This window comes from Squalius cephalus (genome assembly GCF_949319135.1).
Source record: "Squalius cephalus genome assembly, chromosome: 14".
NCBI classification, from domain to species: Eukaryota; Metazoa; Chordata; class Actinopteri; order Cypriniformes; family Leuciscidae; genus Squalius; species Squalius cephalus.
Window position 1 is genome coordinate 23,325,857 of NC_137135.1, and position 18,130 is coordinate 23,343,986.

Here is an 18,130-nt window from a genome sequence, read left to right on the forward strand (position 1 = left end):
GCCATTTTTCGCTTCGGGTGATACCCTTCTTCTGAATGCTGTATGTTTCTTTGTAGAAGTGTTTGTTAATGTGTATATGTGTGTGAGAGATATATGGAGAAAGAGAGTGTGTGGTCTTACACTGCCTATGGAATGTGAAATATGTTAGGTTTCTAATGTGAACACACACATAGGCCTACACCAACATGCAAAAATTACACAGCTCTAATCGAATACTATGCTTGAGTTATCATATCACTTTAAAAGGAGAAGATTTGGTTCTTCCCAACTGTATCTTTAAGCTTATCATTAGCTCATTGTCAAACACTACTGTCTAATGCTCATCTCAGCTTAACACTAGTGCCTTACACTAGTGCCTGCGAGTTTCCCGTTCTGCGATGCCCTTGCATTAAAATACTGACACTATGCAGTTTGCTGATTTGTGCAATATTTTATTTGTTTTATATAAAGTTATTTTGCAGCTGTTTGATGTAATTGGACAAGCATAGATTATTTTATTTTATCAAAATCCAATCAGATGTCTATGTAATTTATTTTTCAAAAACATCTAGGCGGTAAAATGTTTGGACGAATAAAATAAAAAAAACATAAACGACAAGGAATACCATCTGCTCTGGCAAACATAATATCTGGATAACTTAGTGATGTAACTATTACATATCATGTGTTGATCATGTGATTTTCTGTAACACTATGAACACTGAAAAGTAATTTATTTTAAGTGTACAGTAATCCCCCCAACAACCAATCAGATGACATATAGCTTGTATTTGGTCAAAGAACAACATTTTGTTGTTGGTTTTTTTTCATTAAGAAATGCTCAACTCGATTTCATGAAAAAACAACTATTTACTATAGAGAGAAGTTTGTATGGAATTGTTAGGGAAAAAAATAAGCATTAAGGTCTACGCCTAAACCTAACCGCCATTGGGGCATAAGCAGATTGTATGAATTCATATGAATTGGCCACCAATTCACCAAAACTTAAAACAGTTACGAATTGCCATGAGAATGTGTTGGATGTAGCATATTTTCAATTGCTAGCATTTAGCTAAAGCGTAGCAGACATTGTTGAAGCAGCAGCGAGTATTGTTCGACACCGTCTGTACACAAAACAGGTGCAAGATTGCAAGCAAAACATGTCACCTATTGAGTAATTGTATTTATTTAGTGTAAACGCTAACATTCATTTATTACTGTATATTCAAACAGCTTTGTTCAAAGTTAGTCAGGATGGGTTTGGCCTTTGGAATTAAGGCGTATGTCTCGGCACACCTTATTAGGATTTAGGTTAAAAAAATAAACAGGATAAAGTATAAACAAACAGATTAAAGATCTTTTACATGCCCCCAGTTATTGGCAACTTGTAAGAGCTCTTACATGAGGCTACAACTCTTTCAGGGAGTCTTTCTCACTAAACCAGTCAGTCTGGCTGGATGAAGTCACATGTATGGAACAATGTTTAGAGGGTCGATTGCACCTACGGCAATGCGTCGTCATTCTCCTTTATTGAAGCGAAGCATATGGAGAAAAAGACATGATGGTACGATAGCCACGCATCAAATCCACTTAGAGAATGAGCGGATAAGGGGAGTTACAGGGCTCATCTTTTGTTTGCCCGCTCCTGTGTCTGGATCCTGCTGTGAGCGCTATATAATCCCATCAAAGGCAGAGCATAGCCACCCCTGTATCTACCAGAAGGACTGCTGATTATTGAACGAAAGATTAGGATTACGCTGGCAACAGATTGGGACCGATTGAAAGACTCTAACCAAATTTCAAATGAATAAATAAGTAATCATATAGATGCATAAGAATGATTAAATAAATAAAAAGGTGCATCGAAGCATGAAAGTAGAAGCGGTGCGTTAGACACTTAATAAACTGAATTGTACAGAATGCTTTATGATCTAGTTCATTTTAACTTGGTCTCCACCAACTTGCTCAGTTTTAGACCATCTGACCACAGATTCATGGGGCTAAGACTTCTGAAGTCCTCACAGCATGTGAGGGGCTTTGAGTCCGACCCAGGCCCAAATCCTGAGGTCTGACTGAAAGAGATAAGGGGAGCTATTTTAAGTGCTTTAGTTATGTAAGGTTGTTTATTTATGATGTAGTTTTATTTCATATAACTGTTTTCCCTTTCTTTTAGCAAAAGTCCATTCTTCCGACTTGTTTGATGTCATAAGACCCTCATGAATTTGTATTTTGCTCAGCAAGCAAGTATGTGTACATTTTCATACAAAACCAGCACATCATGCCCTGGAGACATCCTCTCTCGAGTGCAGCATGTCGAACAGTCACTCATGTTGTCATTCAAAGCTGTCACTGAAGGCCTTATGAGAGGTCACACTGGAAGGCTTCATACTTCACCATTACAGCACTGCCTGTAGCTGCATGATACAGACAGGTCAGAATGGGCAAGAGCCTGCAGTCTCTCCCGTCCTCTCCAAAATCACAGTGAGAAAATCCAGAACTTTAGACAATGTCAAAAAAAAAAAAAAAGTTTGTCTCTTTCTCTCACAAAATTTTAATGAACATTTAACTTTTACATCCTGTTAGCGCTGGGAGTGAGCGGTGAAATGTGATGCAACACAAACACCCAGATTTCTCTCATTAGAAACACTGTAACCACATGACGACACTGTTATTCTTTTGACCACCTCTTCATTCTCACAGGATTTTCTGGTGGTCTTTCTTCTCTGCTCTTCTCTCTTTCTGCAATTCTGTCACCTCTGGCTGGTGGCAGAAATAGTTGTGGTCTTACATACATCATATTGTGTTCAGACAAAACCATAACCTCAGACACATTAAGATGTGTCTGTGTCATATATACAGTATATTTTAAATATTTATTTAATGGCATACTTTTGCTGAGCACTATGATTGAATGCCAGTATCACTGATACCAGTACTGATACTGATGTCTGATACTGAATAGATTTTTTTCCCCATTAAATTTTGGCCATTAATTATAATAATTCAACATTACAATATTATTGCAAGCTATACATTTTAACATTTAATAGGTTTTAAAAACTATAATCACTTTTAATTTAAGTAAACTTAAAACAATTTATTACAGTGTAATAAATGTCTTATTTAGGTGTGTCTTTAATATATCAGGGCTCAACGCTAAGGTTTTTTTCTACTGGTCGGTTCAGATTTGTATGTGCCCTGTTAAGATGCAGAAAAAAGTTATTGTTTTCATTGTTTTTTGACTCATATAAACTTGTAAACAGTGCTTTAAGATTTCCAGGTATGTCTAACAGGTACTGTAAATATACAGACATTTTTTGTGTCTTTGTGCGTTTGAACGGTTTAATAGCACTTGATGATAGTGTGATCATATACTGTAGCGCAGCCAAAAGATGACAGAAAAAAAGGATTAATTGTTAATTGCATTTATTAATTTTAATGTGTTAAACTGAAAAAAAAAAAAAAAAAAAAAATTACCAAATGCATCCATTCAAGACACTAAATCAGCGCAGTGTCAATAATGTAGTGATGCATTTATTTGGATAGATTTCCATTATGAAGTTTAAGTACAAAACTTCATTCATCCATGCCAGTAGGTGTCATAATAAACCAAAACTACTGAGACAAACAAGAGCTGATTGAGTGCACATTTATTACTAAATGACAACAAGAGTGGGTTACCATAAAACAAAGTGCGTTGAAAAGAAGAAAAAAAAAACAACTTTTTTTTTTTTTTTTGTCATTGAGGCATTGTGTTGGCTGCTTTCCAGGGGTCACTAGGGGCCATGCTGGGTGGCGTCTGGCTACCTACAGTATTTCCCACTGGCACACCGGGTCTGTCTCGCACTATTCTCTTTCTCTCCCTCTGTTTTTATATTTTCCTCTCTCTCTTTAGTATACAGCAGTTGAACTTCACAGATGAATTCAGCATAATTTATTGGAAATGAGCTGCTAATTACCCAGAGACCTTCTCTCTTTTGGAGTTCAGGAAAAAGATCAATTCTTTCCTTTTCATCTCCATGTGTTTTCCCAGATAATGATTACATGCCGCTGACCCAATACAAATCTGCAGTTATAATAGGCTTTTTTGCAAAACAAAGAGAGCTTCACTGAAACATAGTAGTTACACACAAAGGATGGCTGAGTAACATTTATATGTGAGCTTACAGCAGATTTTAAAACAGAGGGGTGTCTCTATCATCTGTCTCCCTCTTTTTCCAGCTTTATACACAGGCTCACACACTTTGAGGAACAGTGGGGTCTGATCTTGCCCAGGGCACAGGGAGTCGTGCTCACACTGTGGAAAGGAGCCAGTGATTGTAGAGAGGTCCCACAGTGCTCGGAGGCTGCACAGTGCATCCGTGCATGTGTATATCGCCACACTAACAACTCCTTAGGGGGAGGAAATACACATCACGGGTCAGCTGCTGTCACTAGAGCACATCCACTCATCTGGAGGAATTTGAGCTAGTGGTAGATGGGAGAGAGATACTCTGCACTGAATACATGTCGGTGTTGTTGAAAGAGGAAATCCCTTGTATAAGCGGTATACGTGTTTACAACATTGATTCATACAAAAAGATACATCAATATATCGACCCATCCTGCATACTAACAATCCTATCACACATCATTTAACTCAATTCAGGTTTATTTGTATTGTGCTTTTCACAATACATAATGTTTCAAAGCAGCTTTACATAAAATGCTTGTTTTAAAGTCACAGTTTAAGAAGGATTTTGCTATTAGCCATAAATGTGTGTATCAATATGTCCATTTTGCAGTAATATACACTCTTAAAAATAAAGGTTCTTAATGGTCCCATGAATAACCTTTAATATCCTATGCACAAAAGGTTCTTTAGTTGAAAAAGGTTCATTAGATTATTAAATTGTTCTTTGGGAAAAAAAAATGTTATGTTCACAGAATGGTTCTTTAGCATTTAGAAAAAAATTTGCTGTAAAAAATGGCATTGCTGTAAAAAAAAAAAAAAAACCTTTTTGGAACCTTTATTTTTAAGAGTATACATCTATGATACAGTACATGTTATATACTTCATTATTCAGTGTGTTGTTACACTGTGTTACATTCAGTTACACTGTGTTGTCGCTTTGCATCGGCTAAAAAGATGCGCTTGAACACACCAAAAGGTCTACAGGCGATTGCCAACTAGCATGTGTGTTCTGCACCTGCTTGTGAGGAAATATCTATCTTTATTACATGGCTCTGTGGAATACTTGATTCTGATTGGTCAATCCTGCCATCCAGTGATATGTTATCCCCTGATAACAACCGGTAAAAATTGATAACTGATGTCGGTGCTTTACGCTCGCTAGGAACAGTTTTTCCTCGTGGAAGTTTTGCGTTTGGTGAGCTAATAAAATAGGCTATTAAAACTCAAATCAGTATTTTGTGTACAGTTATTTAATTATGTAATCGCAGACTCGCTCTCTTTTGTTTCATACAAACGCAGTTGCTGCCATTTTGTGAAGATTGTTTTGTACACTGTAATGGATCATAAGATAACAAACAGGTACGATTTAAAAACGGTTTCATCTCAAATCAATATCTCCTGTCCCATAAATACTTAAACTGTAGGAAAGAAAAACGGAGGATGGCAAAAGGATGAGAGGGAGGTAGACATAAAAACATGAGATGAAGAGACCCTGTGCTAGCTAAGAGGATTAATAGTCATATGTTGGCATGGAGACGAAGTTGGCCACACGATTAGTCAACCTTGCCTTTATTGTATCAGCCACTACTTTACAGAGTCTAATGAGTGAGCTGTCATCTGAGAAAAGCAGAAAGTGCATAACAAAGGAATAGAGCGGACGTGAAGAAAACACACAGCAAAAACCCACAGACATTCACTGAAGGCTCTTGGTGTGTCACGGCCCTTAGGTAGCAACTACAACTTGTGCTTGTAATGATTACAATATAAGAATAATATTACAGTATTAGGATAATTGAAAGTTGTTCATGTCAATCCAAAGTTAATGTTCAGAATTGTCAGTGTCACCTGAAAACATTGCAAAGGTTGGATCCAAACTGGAGCTGGTGCAACCTGTAGTAACTGTGGGATGGACATCCCAAGGTAGAACCAGGGTAGCAAAAGGAGAAGAAAACCAAGTAAATAGCTCAAACTATAGGAAATAAAATAAATAAATGGATCAAAGCTTTCAATATCTAATTGAGGTCTAACCAGGTTTGTAGTCGGTATCTGACAGCGGTCTTCACTGTAAACATTTGTTGCAACGAAAATCAACAGAATGCACAGTTGTTAACGAAGCATGTCAGTTTAATGACCGATGCCAGTTCATGTGAAAAACATGGATTTTATCTCCGTCAACAAGCAATTAGCTGCCTCTCTCTCACTTTTCTCTCGTCTCTAGTGATCAAAGAGTTTTTAAAGACTGTGATCTGACGAGTGGAAGCCAGTGGCAGGAAGGAAACAGTCTCTTACCATCTACTCTGTAGATTTGTGTGATCACCAAAACCTCATCCTTGTGAAAATGTTATTGATTTGTATTTTTTTATTTTTCTGGGCTAGATGTTTTTACCTATTTTAAAAGTATATTTATTATTTTTTACAGAAGCCTATGACAGTTGACAGTTTTCCAGATAGCTTTTGCAATGAATACTAGCAAAGAGAAATGAAATATGTAAGTGGTAATGTGCAGTCAGCCAGTCATAATGTATATACTGATTCTAAAACAGTTTTAAATCCTGATTCGATGAGACCGCTCTCATTTTAAAGTCATTTTAAAATACTGATAAATGCACACGCGACCGCATGTTATATATCAAAGCCATAAGTTGCTACACCACTTGGCAACTCTAGTTAGGCTAATAACAATATTAATTGGTGCAAGATTTGTGTCAGTCAATAATTAACAATAATACATTATTGGTGTCTTTTATAAGTGTAGTGGCGAGATGGCGTGGTGAGATTGCATATGATAACATGTATATGTATGACACATGTTAGGAAGGCAATCCCTTTCCTTGAACAATGTTTAGCAAAATATTTCACTACAAAATACTGCAATTGGCCATTCAAAACCGAATATTCTATAGAGCAGTGAAAAAAAGTTTTGACATCTGGCTCAACATGAAGCTTAAACAACCCCTGTCCCATAAATACTTAATCCGTAGGAAAGAAAAACGGAGGATGGCAAAAGGATGAGAGGGAGGTAGACATAAAAACATGAGATGAAGAGACCCAGTGCTAGCTAAGAGGATTAATAGTCATATGTTAGCATGGAGACGAAGTTGGCCACACGATTAGACAACCTTGCCTTTATTGTATCAGCCACTTCTTTACAGAGTCTGATGAGTGAGCTGTCGTCTGAGAAAATCCAAAGCAGGAAGTGCAGAACGAATGAAAGAGGAATGCATGAAACACTCCAGCAGTCTAAGAAGTCTCTTTCAGATCCGGTGCTTCGACAGTTACAGAATCTTTCCCCCTCCCTTCACAGAGGCATTGTCAGTGCCGCCTGGATCTCTAAACAGTCACTCACAGTACTTTTGTCTCTGGGCTGGATAGATCCTCTGACATCATGGCAGTTACAGCTGAGCGCTCATGGATGAACTATCTGTGCGGCATCTCAACTAGGCCCACACACACATACAGTAGACACACAACTTTATGATGTTATAGAGAAAATATGCACTAGGGTTTACATTTTTTTTATTTTACTTTGACATTTCAGTGTCATCATAATGCAGAGAGAGTTGAATAATAAGACTTAAATGCTTGTTGGGTTTGGCTAAAGAGAAAAATCTTATAGCCCCAGGTTTTTCTTCAAGAAGTGAGCTATTCTGACTATGAAAACAGTAAATTATTTAGACTTTTTTGGGCAAATTTCTGTGCAAAGTTTAAGCTGTCGGTTCCACTATTGCGTTCATCTAGTTTAAAAAGATAAAAAGACAACTAAAGTCGGGTATTAGCGTCTCCTTAATGAGTTCCTCTCCAAACACACTGATTCATAGACCTTTGGTTAGATATCATATTGCATTTAACGCGGATGAAAACGAGGCTGCGGGTATTGACTTCCAGTCTTTACAACTGCATGCACTGTATTTCTTTTTTTTTTTCTTTTTTTTTTTTAAACTGTATTTTTTTTTTTTTTTTTTTACTGCTTTTTTTTTTTTTTTTTTCAGAAAGACATTTCATCATCTGAACAATCAGTATGTTACAATAGTAAACAATAGTGCGTTCCATTGAACACACTGTACTTCTATCCCTCACAGCACTAAGGTCCATTCATTCCATGACTGAAATGGATAAGTAAATAATCAAATTCATAAATATTACACAATTTTAAAATGAATAAAACTACATAGTGAGTGACTGAAACCATCTTTGACATAGAACACACTTTGTTTATGTTGAATTCACAGTTTGAAAGTTCTCGTTGCCTTTATTTTCCAGATCTGAGGTGAATTATCCATTGTTGCTTTCAGAGGCTATGATCAAGGTCAAGCAAAATGTATTTAAACACATTCAATTCTTTTAACAATAAAGAAAGCACACAATCACTAACTGATATTATCACTGTCATACTTTGTATGTTGTTGTTCCAGCTGTGGCATTGCACATACTTGTCGCGTATCGTTGTCGAAAACTCTTAACAGAAAAGATACCTTTTATCGCATGTCGCAGTGTCATGTCGCGTCTGGTTAGGACACGGTGTTATGGATAGGTCATCACGACAGCTGCTGTACCCTGTGTGATGCCAAGGGTGCATCCCCTTTCCTAGGCACCCTCAATGGGTTTTGGAAGGCAAACCCAGACACACACATACTGTCTCCCACTGGAACCAGGTACCCTCACTATGCTTCAATGTACCATGCTGGGCCAATGGCACACGCACATGTCTAACGTGCATCCATGCTGCGTCGTCTCACTGCGTGGAATTAATAACAAATGTTACTTATGCGGTCGACCCTCAAACCTCCCCCGCACTGCCCATAACATGTCTCTCACAGAGCCGTATGTTTCACAGTACAGAAAAGAATTTGCCGCCTGGACAAAAGAAGGACCTTGAATGTCTCGTAGCCTCTAAATGAAGTTCAGAGTTTCTGAACTTTTTGCCGAGCCAAGTGACTGCTGACTGTCTGAAGTATCGCAAGGCCACTAAAGCAAATCCTGTAGCTGCTCCAGTCATAAAGCAAACAAATAGTCGCACTGCTGTCAAAGCAAACATTTCTCAGACAGTAGATTGTCTATAGACCACAAGTCAATTCATCGTCGTCTCTTAAAATCTGTTGCTATGACACTTCCGCAGCAATAAATCACAGTTAGTCATTCAGCTGTTGATACGAAATGGAGGATATGGAGATTTTGTGAGGCCAACACTTTGTTCGCACCTATTTAGACAGAGACGGTTTTATTTTCAGCCATCTGATGAACGGCTCGGTTATGATTGTTAGACAACATGAATAATGGCCCTAAGAAAGTAGACGAATGGAGGAAGAGATAAATAAAGACATCAACAAACAATGAGGCGTCAGTGCAAGTATGATCACATTTGCCAGGCAGACGCCGGTGCACCATTTATCCTCCTTCTGAAAGGCAGATAGCAGGAGGGAGAATGAAAGTTGACCCCATATTCAAAATTGTCATTATTGCCATTTTTGACAGACAGCTTAGTTGTTTTACTCGAATGCGTTCGGGCAGACTTATTGGTTTGCTAGCTATGCTGCAAAAAATTGGATGCAAAAAAGTAAATAAAAATATAGGGGAGAATTTTATTTTATTTTTATTTTATTTGCTTTATTTTCCAGCATACTTATTTAAATGCCTGGAAATAAGCAAATCACTCTGCAATCTCTCCTTCCCTCTCAGTCTCAATGTATTCCATATCTCTCTCTTTCACGCTGTTTGGTGTGGGATTAGAGCTCTTGAGTTATGTTTAAGTGGTGTTTATGCAAATAATCACTAGCCTCAGCACAATTATTTAAAGTGCTAACAACAGAAAAATGCATCTCGCTCAGGCTGACAACAGTCACACTCCCACTTACTGCGGCCATCTGCCTTTGGCGTAACACGCTTTTTACTCCATTTCCTGTTAAAGGTTTTGAACAAGTGCCTGTTGATTATCCCCATGTGTCGTCATTGTGAATAATCAGAACAAGGTTGGAGGCCTCTAATTTTCCTTGATTTGGGGCTTTTGAAGAGTTGCAAATTTTATTGTTGTTTGTTTTTTATTTTATTTTACCAGAAAATGTTTTTATTAGGATGTGTAATTTATTAAGCCAGCTGGCTGGGGTGTACAGGGATCACTGTAAGCAGATGGTTAGTTAACTTTTATTTATTTTACCACAATACATCCAATAATAGATAGCAGATACATAGATGGGAATGTTGTCCAATTGGACAAAGTCATCCTTTTGTTGTTGTTTTTGGGGAATGGCTTAAAAAGCACATTGGAAAAATTGGAATAAAGTAAATAAAACGGCATGCAATTGGCCGGTGACTTTACTAAGAACTGCAATTAATATATGGTTAAAACTGTATATTAAAAAAGTTAATCAGTCCCTCATTGATGTAAGTGGTGTGAACAGTTTGTGTATTTTAGACCATAATTCAAACATATTTTATGTTTGTTAGATTTACTATCAGAAGTTTACCTTGCATATATATATATATATATATATATATATATATATATATATACACACAGTTATTATATATCTGATGGATCATGTGACAATGAAGACCATCATTTCATGGTCATTTTTACAAAAATGCCATCAATCCAAACTTTAATGGTACTGTACCTATTTTTCCCTCTTCGTCTTTTTTTCCCTCTCACTTATTTTAACACTTTATTTTGTATTCGTCTACCTTTTTTAAAATGTACTAATTGTTGTAACATCTTTGATGACTAGAGTATAAACCTTGTGCACTGAGATAACTCCGTGGTCATCCATCTATAGAGTCAAACCTCATTGAAAATCATTGGGTTGAGACGGGTGGAAGGGATCCCGTTGCAAGAACAACAATGGTACATCACGTCAGGAGGTAACCTCTGACGCAGGTGCTCATGGGAAGGTGCTAAACGGGTGCAGTGGCAGGCTGTGAGCCTCATTAGGCCCAGATGCTACCCGACACACTCACGGGCCTGCCTGCATACACACACTTCGACAGATGTCGAGGTTGCAGAGGTGAGGACCAGGATTAGGGAAGGGCTCTTGTCTCAGTGATTAGATCTGAGAAAACAGCTTGAGCAAGGCCACTAAAAGCCCTGTTGGGTGCACCTGAAGCCATAAACCAATGACGTTGTGTATATATGTGCATATGCACTCATTAAAAAAAACAAAAAAAACATCTTGTATCCAATAGTAGAATTATGGTCATGTTCACTGTATAATTTCTGCAGCCTATGTTATTTCCTTCGTCTTTTATCCTTGCATTCCATTCCTGTCCACCTTAAAAAAAATAAAAAATAAATAAAAGCAGGGCTCAACAAGATTTTATTAGCTTCTCAGATTTTTGTATTATTATTTTAGAGTAATATATATTTATATAATATAATATTATGTATGTGAAATGTATATAATATGTGTGCCATCCTTATTGTTGAGCCCTGCGTACATTTAAGTTTAAATCATCCTAAATAAATCTCAAACTTTGCATTACATAACATCCGCACCTTACACCTGCGCGTCAAAAACGATGGGTCAGCAGCAGGCCGTCCTGAATACAAAGCCAACGCGTCACCTTTAATGCAGTGATAAAAAGTCTGTGTCTGCATTAGTGACATGCAGGATCCGTAAGGCGCGCACTGGTCTCTGGACAGATTGCAGCAGCTGGTGTTTGTGTCAGCAGGGTACAGTGAAGCAGTGGCTGAAACTGTTACTGTGCAGTGCCTCATTGCCTACTGATGAGATGAAATGTCAGTTGCATTTCTCCTGCTGATCTGCACCCGGTAGGCAAGCTGTGCCTACTGCGAAAGGAGTCTGTGTCCTAACATTGTGAGAGACCTCTGGATCAGTCATTTGCTGTAAAAAGCAGTGTGGGCCAGCAGGAACTGTTGTGGAAAAATAGCGTAGTCACTGTTGCTCTATTTTGTGTAACGAGTCTATCTCAACATTGTATCTTAGCGATGAGTAACAGGGATTTTATGGAAACTTTTTGGGGACTTATGACTTTTTCATTTTGTGTTTCCTGGCAATAATAATGCTAGGTTTCTATATTGTAATGGTCAACAGCACAGAGAGAAAAAAACAACCGAGAGCATGGCCATCTGGGCAGTGCTGTCATACAAGTGTGGACTATAGGGGGGCAGGTTTGTTCAAATCAGTCTCTGAATAAACTTTGCAAAGGCAACTTACCCTCAAAAAAAAGTTCTGTACATTCTCTGTGTGACATAAATGGCATTAATATACAGTTACAATGTAAAACTGTTCATTACAGCAAAATAAATGTAATAATTGATAACAGTAAAGGAGCTCTAATCCCAAATTTTGAATGGATAGAGCAGGTTTTTGGTCTTGCCCCCTTGCTCTTCTCACCACCTAATGTTGTTTACACATATTCGTCCAAATATATGTTTTAATTGCACTATTAATATATATATTTATTTATTTTTAATAGAAATATTTTGCATGGAATGTATTGCGTTCCAGTACGTGAGTAGTAAGTCGTATCTATCCTCTTGTAGGTGCAGTAACGGGCGTTGACCAAGAGAAGGGGGCCGGCCAAAAAAGACTGCCTTAAACATTCTTCTTTTTCCAAAAGGTTTTTCTTTTTGCTCTGCGGGAGTAAGACAGAGCTTGCCTCTTGTCACAGATTGCCATTTCACCTATCTCTTCATCTCTGAAATATATATATAACTACCTTTTTCATACATAAACAATGAGAAAACCAAATGGACAAAGTCGGAAAGGAAAAGCTGACTGAAAACGGGCATCTGTCCGCTGATGTTTGTCACCCCAACCATGACGTTTTTTTTTCCTCCGTAGCTTTTTGGGAGCGGATATCTTTCGTCTAAGGACACTGCAAGAAATTTGGACTAATGGATTTGTGATATCTCCATTTTTGCCTCTCCTCTGCTGTGCATTTCTTCCCTTTGCTATGAACTCTTGTATATGGACTTACCCCCTTCCTCTCTTCTCCTGTCCTCTTTGAACCCCACTGGAGTCTTACTATCATTGCAATCACCCAAGGTTTGGTAGGTATGTCTTTCCTCTGTCCTTCTTACTCCTTTTCACTCTCCTCACTCTCTGTCTCCTTTTCTCTACCACAGCCAGACCATTCACATTAATTGAAAAACCACCTAAGAGGACTTAATAGCTTCTCTAATGCACTCTGACCTCTTATCAAATATGGCAATGCTATTTTCCTCCCATAACTCAGTCTTTCTCATCTTGCTACACAAAAAACGGGGAATGGTTTATGAGAAAGAGGAAAGACTGCTTTGCAGCCGAATCGAATGAAGACTTCACATTTCAGTTTATATTTTCCCCTTTCTCATTCTCGTCTCCCCTCCAAAAGCCCCTTAGTGAAAAGAAGCAAGAGCAAAGATTATGCTTAGGTGAGAACATTATCTCTGTTTTGGCTACTCTAAACCAAACGGAGCTCAGTGCCATAGAGTATCAGCCAGTCACGTTTGTTAATTAGATTGTTTGACTGTAACATAAACTTCATTCCAGTCTCTCTCTCTCTCTCTCTCTCTCTCTCTCTCTCTCTCTCTCTCTCTCTCTCTCTCTCTCTCTCTCTCTCTCTCTCTCGCGCTATGAAGGCAATGACCACTTTGCCTCACACCAATGACTGTGCCACAATGTAACACAGACGCCAAATACACGTTTGCCTTTGAACTGAGAACACATACTGATGTGAATATTGTAGTCATTGACGTTCCTCCGTCTCTACATTGGGAATGTGTAAATATGTAACTAGCTTTGAATGATATTTATCAAATATATATGAATATATGGTACACCTGACAGTACGTCCGTAATGTGAAAAGTTATTTTATGATCACATACAGTATGGAATTTTACTTCTCTGTATGTCTGAGACAGTGATTACAAAAGCAGTAGATAGGAAGGTTAGATTAATGTCATGAGTCATTTACTTACATTAAGCCAGTGATAGAGATTCTGTCGGCTCTGCAGACAGTCTAGCAGAAAGTGCTGTTCTTGTGAATGTACTTTGTATTCAGCCATTTTTAGTACAATAAATGGACTTATCAACATCCACTTGCTGTGTCTGTAGTTTTACTAATAGCAGTTTAAATGCATGAGACCAGCTGTTTTTGGATTGACATAGAAAAATAAAAAATAAAAAAAACAGAAAAAACAAAACATAATGTGATGACATTAGATGCTGATACAGTACCATGGTATTTTAATATATACTATGGTACTGAATGATCACCATAGTCATGCATCATGGTATTGGCATAATACTCCTAGGTACTTCATGCATTTCCTATATATATATATATATATATTTGTGGTGGTCATAGATTATTTTTTTAATCTAGATTAATATCACTGTAATCTTTGAATTAATCTAGATTAATCTAGATTAAAGTGGCTCATTTGAATTCTGCCGAAGGCATTCAGAATGTGTGCTACCCAAATAATGACTAAAGGGCACGTGTTTCTTAAATACAAAGTGACATTTAAAAGAACTTGTGAAGAAATGCCAGAGATTTTTATTATTATTATTAAAACTAACATAATAAAGTATGATTTTTGTATATATATTTTTTTTTACTTTGAGCAATGATGGAGCTATAATAGACTCTTCTTATGAGCATATAAAACAAAACAGCTCCTTGGAAAAAATGAAATGTAGCCTAATATTGTAGTAGTTATAAACAAAGGTCTATTTTTAATAAGGAGAAATGTGAATGTTTCTCACTAGATCTCGCAGCGATGTTATTACTTCAGTGGCGAATTCAAATGCTTTCTTTACTGGATCTCTTAGCGCTGTGTAGTAACAGTGTCGCATGATCACGATCGGCTCGCGCTGCTTTGGTCCAAACTGATAAACGGTCCTTCAACCACACAATAAGGAGTAGCTCAGTTTCGTTCCGCTTACATTACGTTTGCCAAATTGCCATTTGATGTCGGACAATGTTGTGGTCGCGCCGGCGTCTCTTACATTATGAGCGCGCTTGCCATGCGCGACCCGCCTACATTTGAAATAACGAAATTTTGGTCGGCAGGAAAAATGATCCAATGATCCATCGGTTTGAAAATGCGTACCGAACACCGAACCGAATTCGGCTAGGTATACATCCGCGATAAAATATCAAGGTGAAAGTCATCATAGCTTGTAGTATAGACCCAGCTCCCAACCCAACTTTGAGAATAGATTAACGGCGATATTTTTTTTATCGCCCGATAAGAGTCTCACGTTAACGCAGCACGTTAACGCCGATAACGGCCCACCACTAATATATATATAGTTTTATAAACAATTTGCCAAACAAATTTTGCAGGTACAGTATGAAATCAGAAAGTAAAAAAAAAGTTTTACTTTAGGTCTGTTTAATCTTTTTCTAAAAGAAATGTATTTGGTTTGATATTTTATATAATGCATTAATACATTTGGATAAGGATGCATTAAATTGATCAAAAGTGACAAAAAACAAACAAACAAAAAAACTCTACACATAGTAACAGTAATCTTGATGGTGTTTTTTATACTGTAAGTCTTTTATAAGTCACAAGAAACTGAGAATGTCGAATATGACAACTGCAAAAGAAGACTGATGAAGAGCTGATGAAAGACAAAAATGCATAATGCAAAAACACATTTGAATTGTTATTTAGGTGAACTGTAAATGTGTTTTTGAAATAGACAGTGCTTTTGTATTTTTTTTTTTCCTTCACAGTCTCTGTTGAATCATAAAGCAGCGATCAACAATTTTTTTTTCCTTTCTCAGAGCGAAAAGAACAACACTCCGGCATTTGCATATCAGTACCCAAAAGGTGGTCAAGGAGAGAGACGACAGAATGTGACATTTTTGTTCAGCAGGAAGAAATCAACAGAGCTATTGTTACTGCTATCCCTATTTCTGAGTAGTATTTAAGGTCCAAAACAATATTGAATGGATCATTAAAGGAGTGCAGGGTGAGGGTACAGGTGTGTGTGTTTGTGCGTGTGTTTTGCTTGAGAGGGTGTAGTAGCAGTAATCACAAAACACATCCCAGGAAACTGCGACTCTATTTTCACGTTCTAATTCAGGCAGAGCTTGATGACAAGATGAAAGACATGCTTTTTGTATTTCCACTCACACCTTGCACAAACACATCGTGCATGTGTGTACGAGTGGGCTGTGAGAGATAGCGGTGATGTCAGCTAGCAACTGAAGGTATTTAAAATCCAACTGAATTTAATTAAACCATAACTTGCAGGCCTAATTAATGATATATATCATTGTCCACCAGAGCTACAGCTCCTCTAGAGAAGATCTGAGCTTCTCACGTTTTTCTTTTTAAAGGAATACGATTGGTCTCACATGAAAAAAATATATGGAGCTAGTAATTATTTTTATTTTTTATTTATTTTTTTTTTTTTTGCAAATATCTAAATGTGACGTAAAAACATTGTTTTTGCAACATTCCATGGTTTTGAATTTAAAGTTTGTACATTTTAATTCTAGATGTGATTTGACAAGTTTATTTTATTTTTTTATGATGTACTGTATATATTAAAGTTTAGAATTTTTAAATTTGAGTTTTAGATGTTAACTGTAATTTTTTTTTGTTTTTTTTTTGTGGCATTTTATAGATTTTGTAGATTCTTTTGTTGAGGTGAAATTAACTAAATATTCAGATAAAATTTGCAGCTTCAGCATAATGCTGTTTTAAAAAGTAAATTAATCAATTATATCTGTTTAAAAATACAAAGCAATTTAATTTAGCAATTTTGTTAAATGAATTCATATACAATTCTATTTCTAAAATATACATAAAAAATAAGTTTGCAACAAGTTTTACAAATATACAATATTTTGGCATTTTTCTTGCCCTATAAAAATCCTTGTTTCCTGATCCTTTCCAGTGGTAATCAGGTTTAAGTTTACTTAAATCATAATTGTGAGTACAAATGATATCAAAGCAATATCTTTTTTTTTCCTTCAGTCACCCTGCACTGTATAAGCAAATAAACAACGTTGACTCTTGCCTCTAAAATGCTGTTTGACATGCTAGGTGCTGCCCTGTGGCAAAAGGCCTCCCGACTTACACACACAATCATTTTGTCTGCATAAGTAGGCTTGAGTGAACATTAAGTCTTTGCGGCATGTGTGTATATGTGCGTCTGCATTTGTATGTTTGTCTTAAGGGCACTACCTACGTGAACCGGCTGTGAATGCTCTCAGACAGATGGTGTGAGGCAGTGTTTGGCTAAACAGGGCATTTACCTGTTACCACACTATCAATCAGTACAGGCAAACTCACATGCTCAGCGCGTTTCCAACACCTCTAGCACAGATGTGTTCTAGTTTCAAATATACGGACACAGCCACGCTATTCTCAGATCTGTATATCCCCCAGGGTCCTCACACGACTATATCCCAGTGCCCTGCTCAGGCTGGCTAAGGACATGCCTGACTGTAAAGAGAATCCCATTAGCGAGGTCTTTAGTGTTTTGTGGGTCGGTTTTGGCCCGTCCACTCGAACTGGCACAATGCTGGGCTAGTGCTGGGCAAACAGAGGGTGCTTATTACAGTGCTGCGCTTCTGTGCCAGCCTAGCCAAGCCTGACAGCGCCAGCTCACAGCATAATCCACTCTCTCCACCTCCTTCCTCACTGTTTTCCAAATTACCTTCCATCTCTCACACTCCACAGACTATCCCTTTCTTTTGCATATGCAGATTTGACTTATTCCACCATCTTCACACAGGGTAAAGATTGGCAGTTTGTTTGTTAATCCATTCCATTTTGACTGAGCATTATTCAAATGTTCAGATTTAGATTGACTCACTTCACATATTCTGTCATCTTTTTATGGAAATTAGTTCCTGCCTCAAAATAAAAGTAACAATAATAATAATAATTATGAAATTAAAGTAGGTATGAAATGAAAATCACCTTTTCTATTTTCTAAATGCATCTTATTATGAACAATACATCCATGGAAATGTTTCCTTTTATATATTTATTTATTTAGAGTAAATTT

At 37.3% G+C, this 18,130-nt stretch overlaps 1 protein-coding gene across 3 annotated transcripts in view; it reads left to right on the top strand.

Moving 5' to 3' along the window:
* pcdh1b (protocadherin 1b) overlaps positions 1-18,130 on the top strand; it is a 172,548-nt gene that overhangs the window by 130,732 nt on the left and 23,686 nt on the right. The window contains exon 5 of one of the 3 annotated variants that reach the window (XM_079893440.1): positions 12,651-14,187. The exons of 1 other annotated variant lie outside the window; for it this stretch is intronic. In XM_079893440.1, coding sequence (XP_079749566.1) covers positions 12,651-12,706 — 56 coding nt within the window. In that variant the 3' untranslated portion in view covers positions 12,707-14,187. Of the gene's footprint in view, positions 1-12,650; positions 14,188-18,130 lie in introns of those variants that run through there. One more of the 3 variants, XM_079893441.1, reaches the window with a different exon arrangement.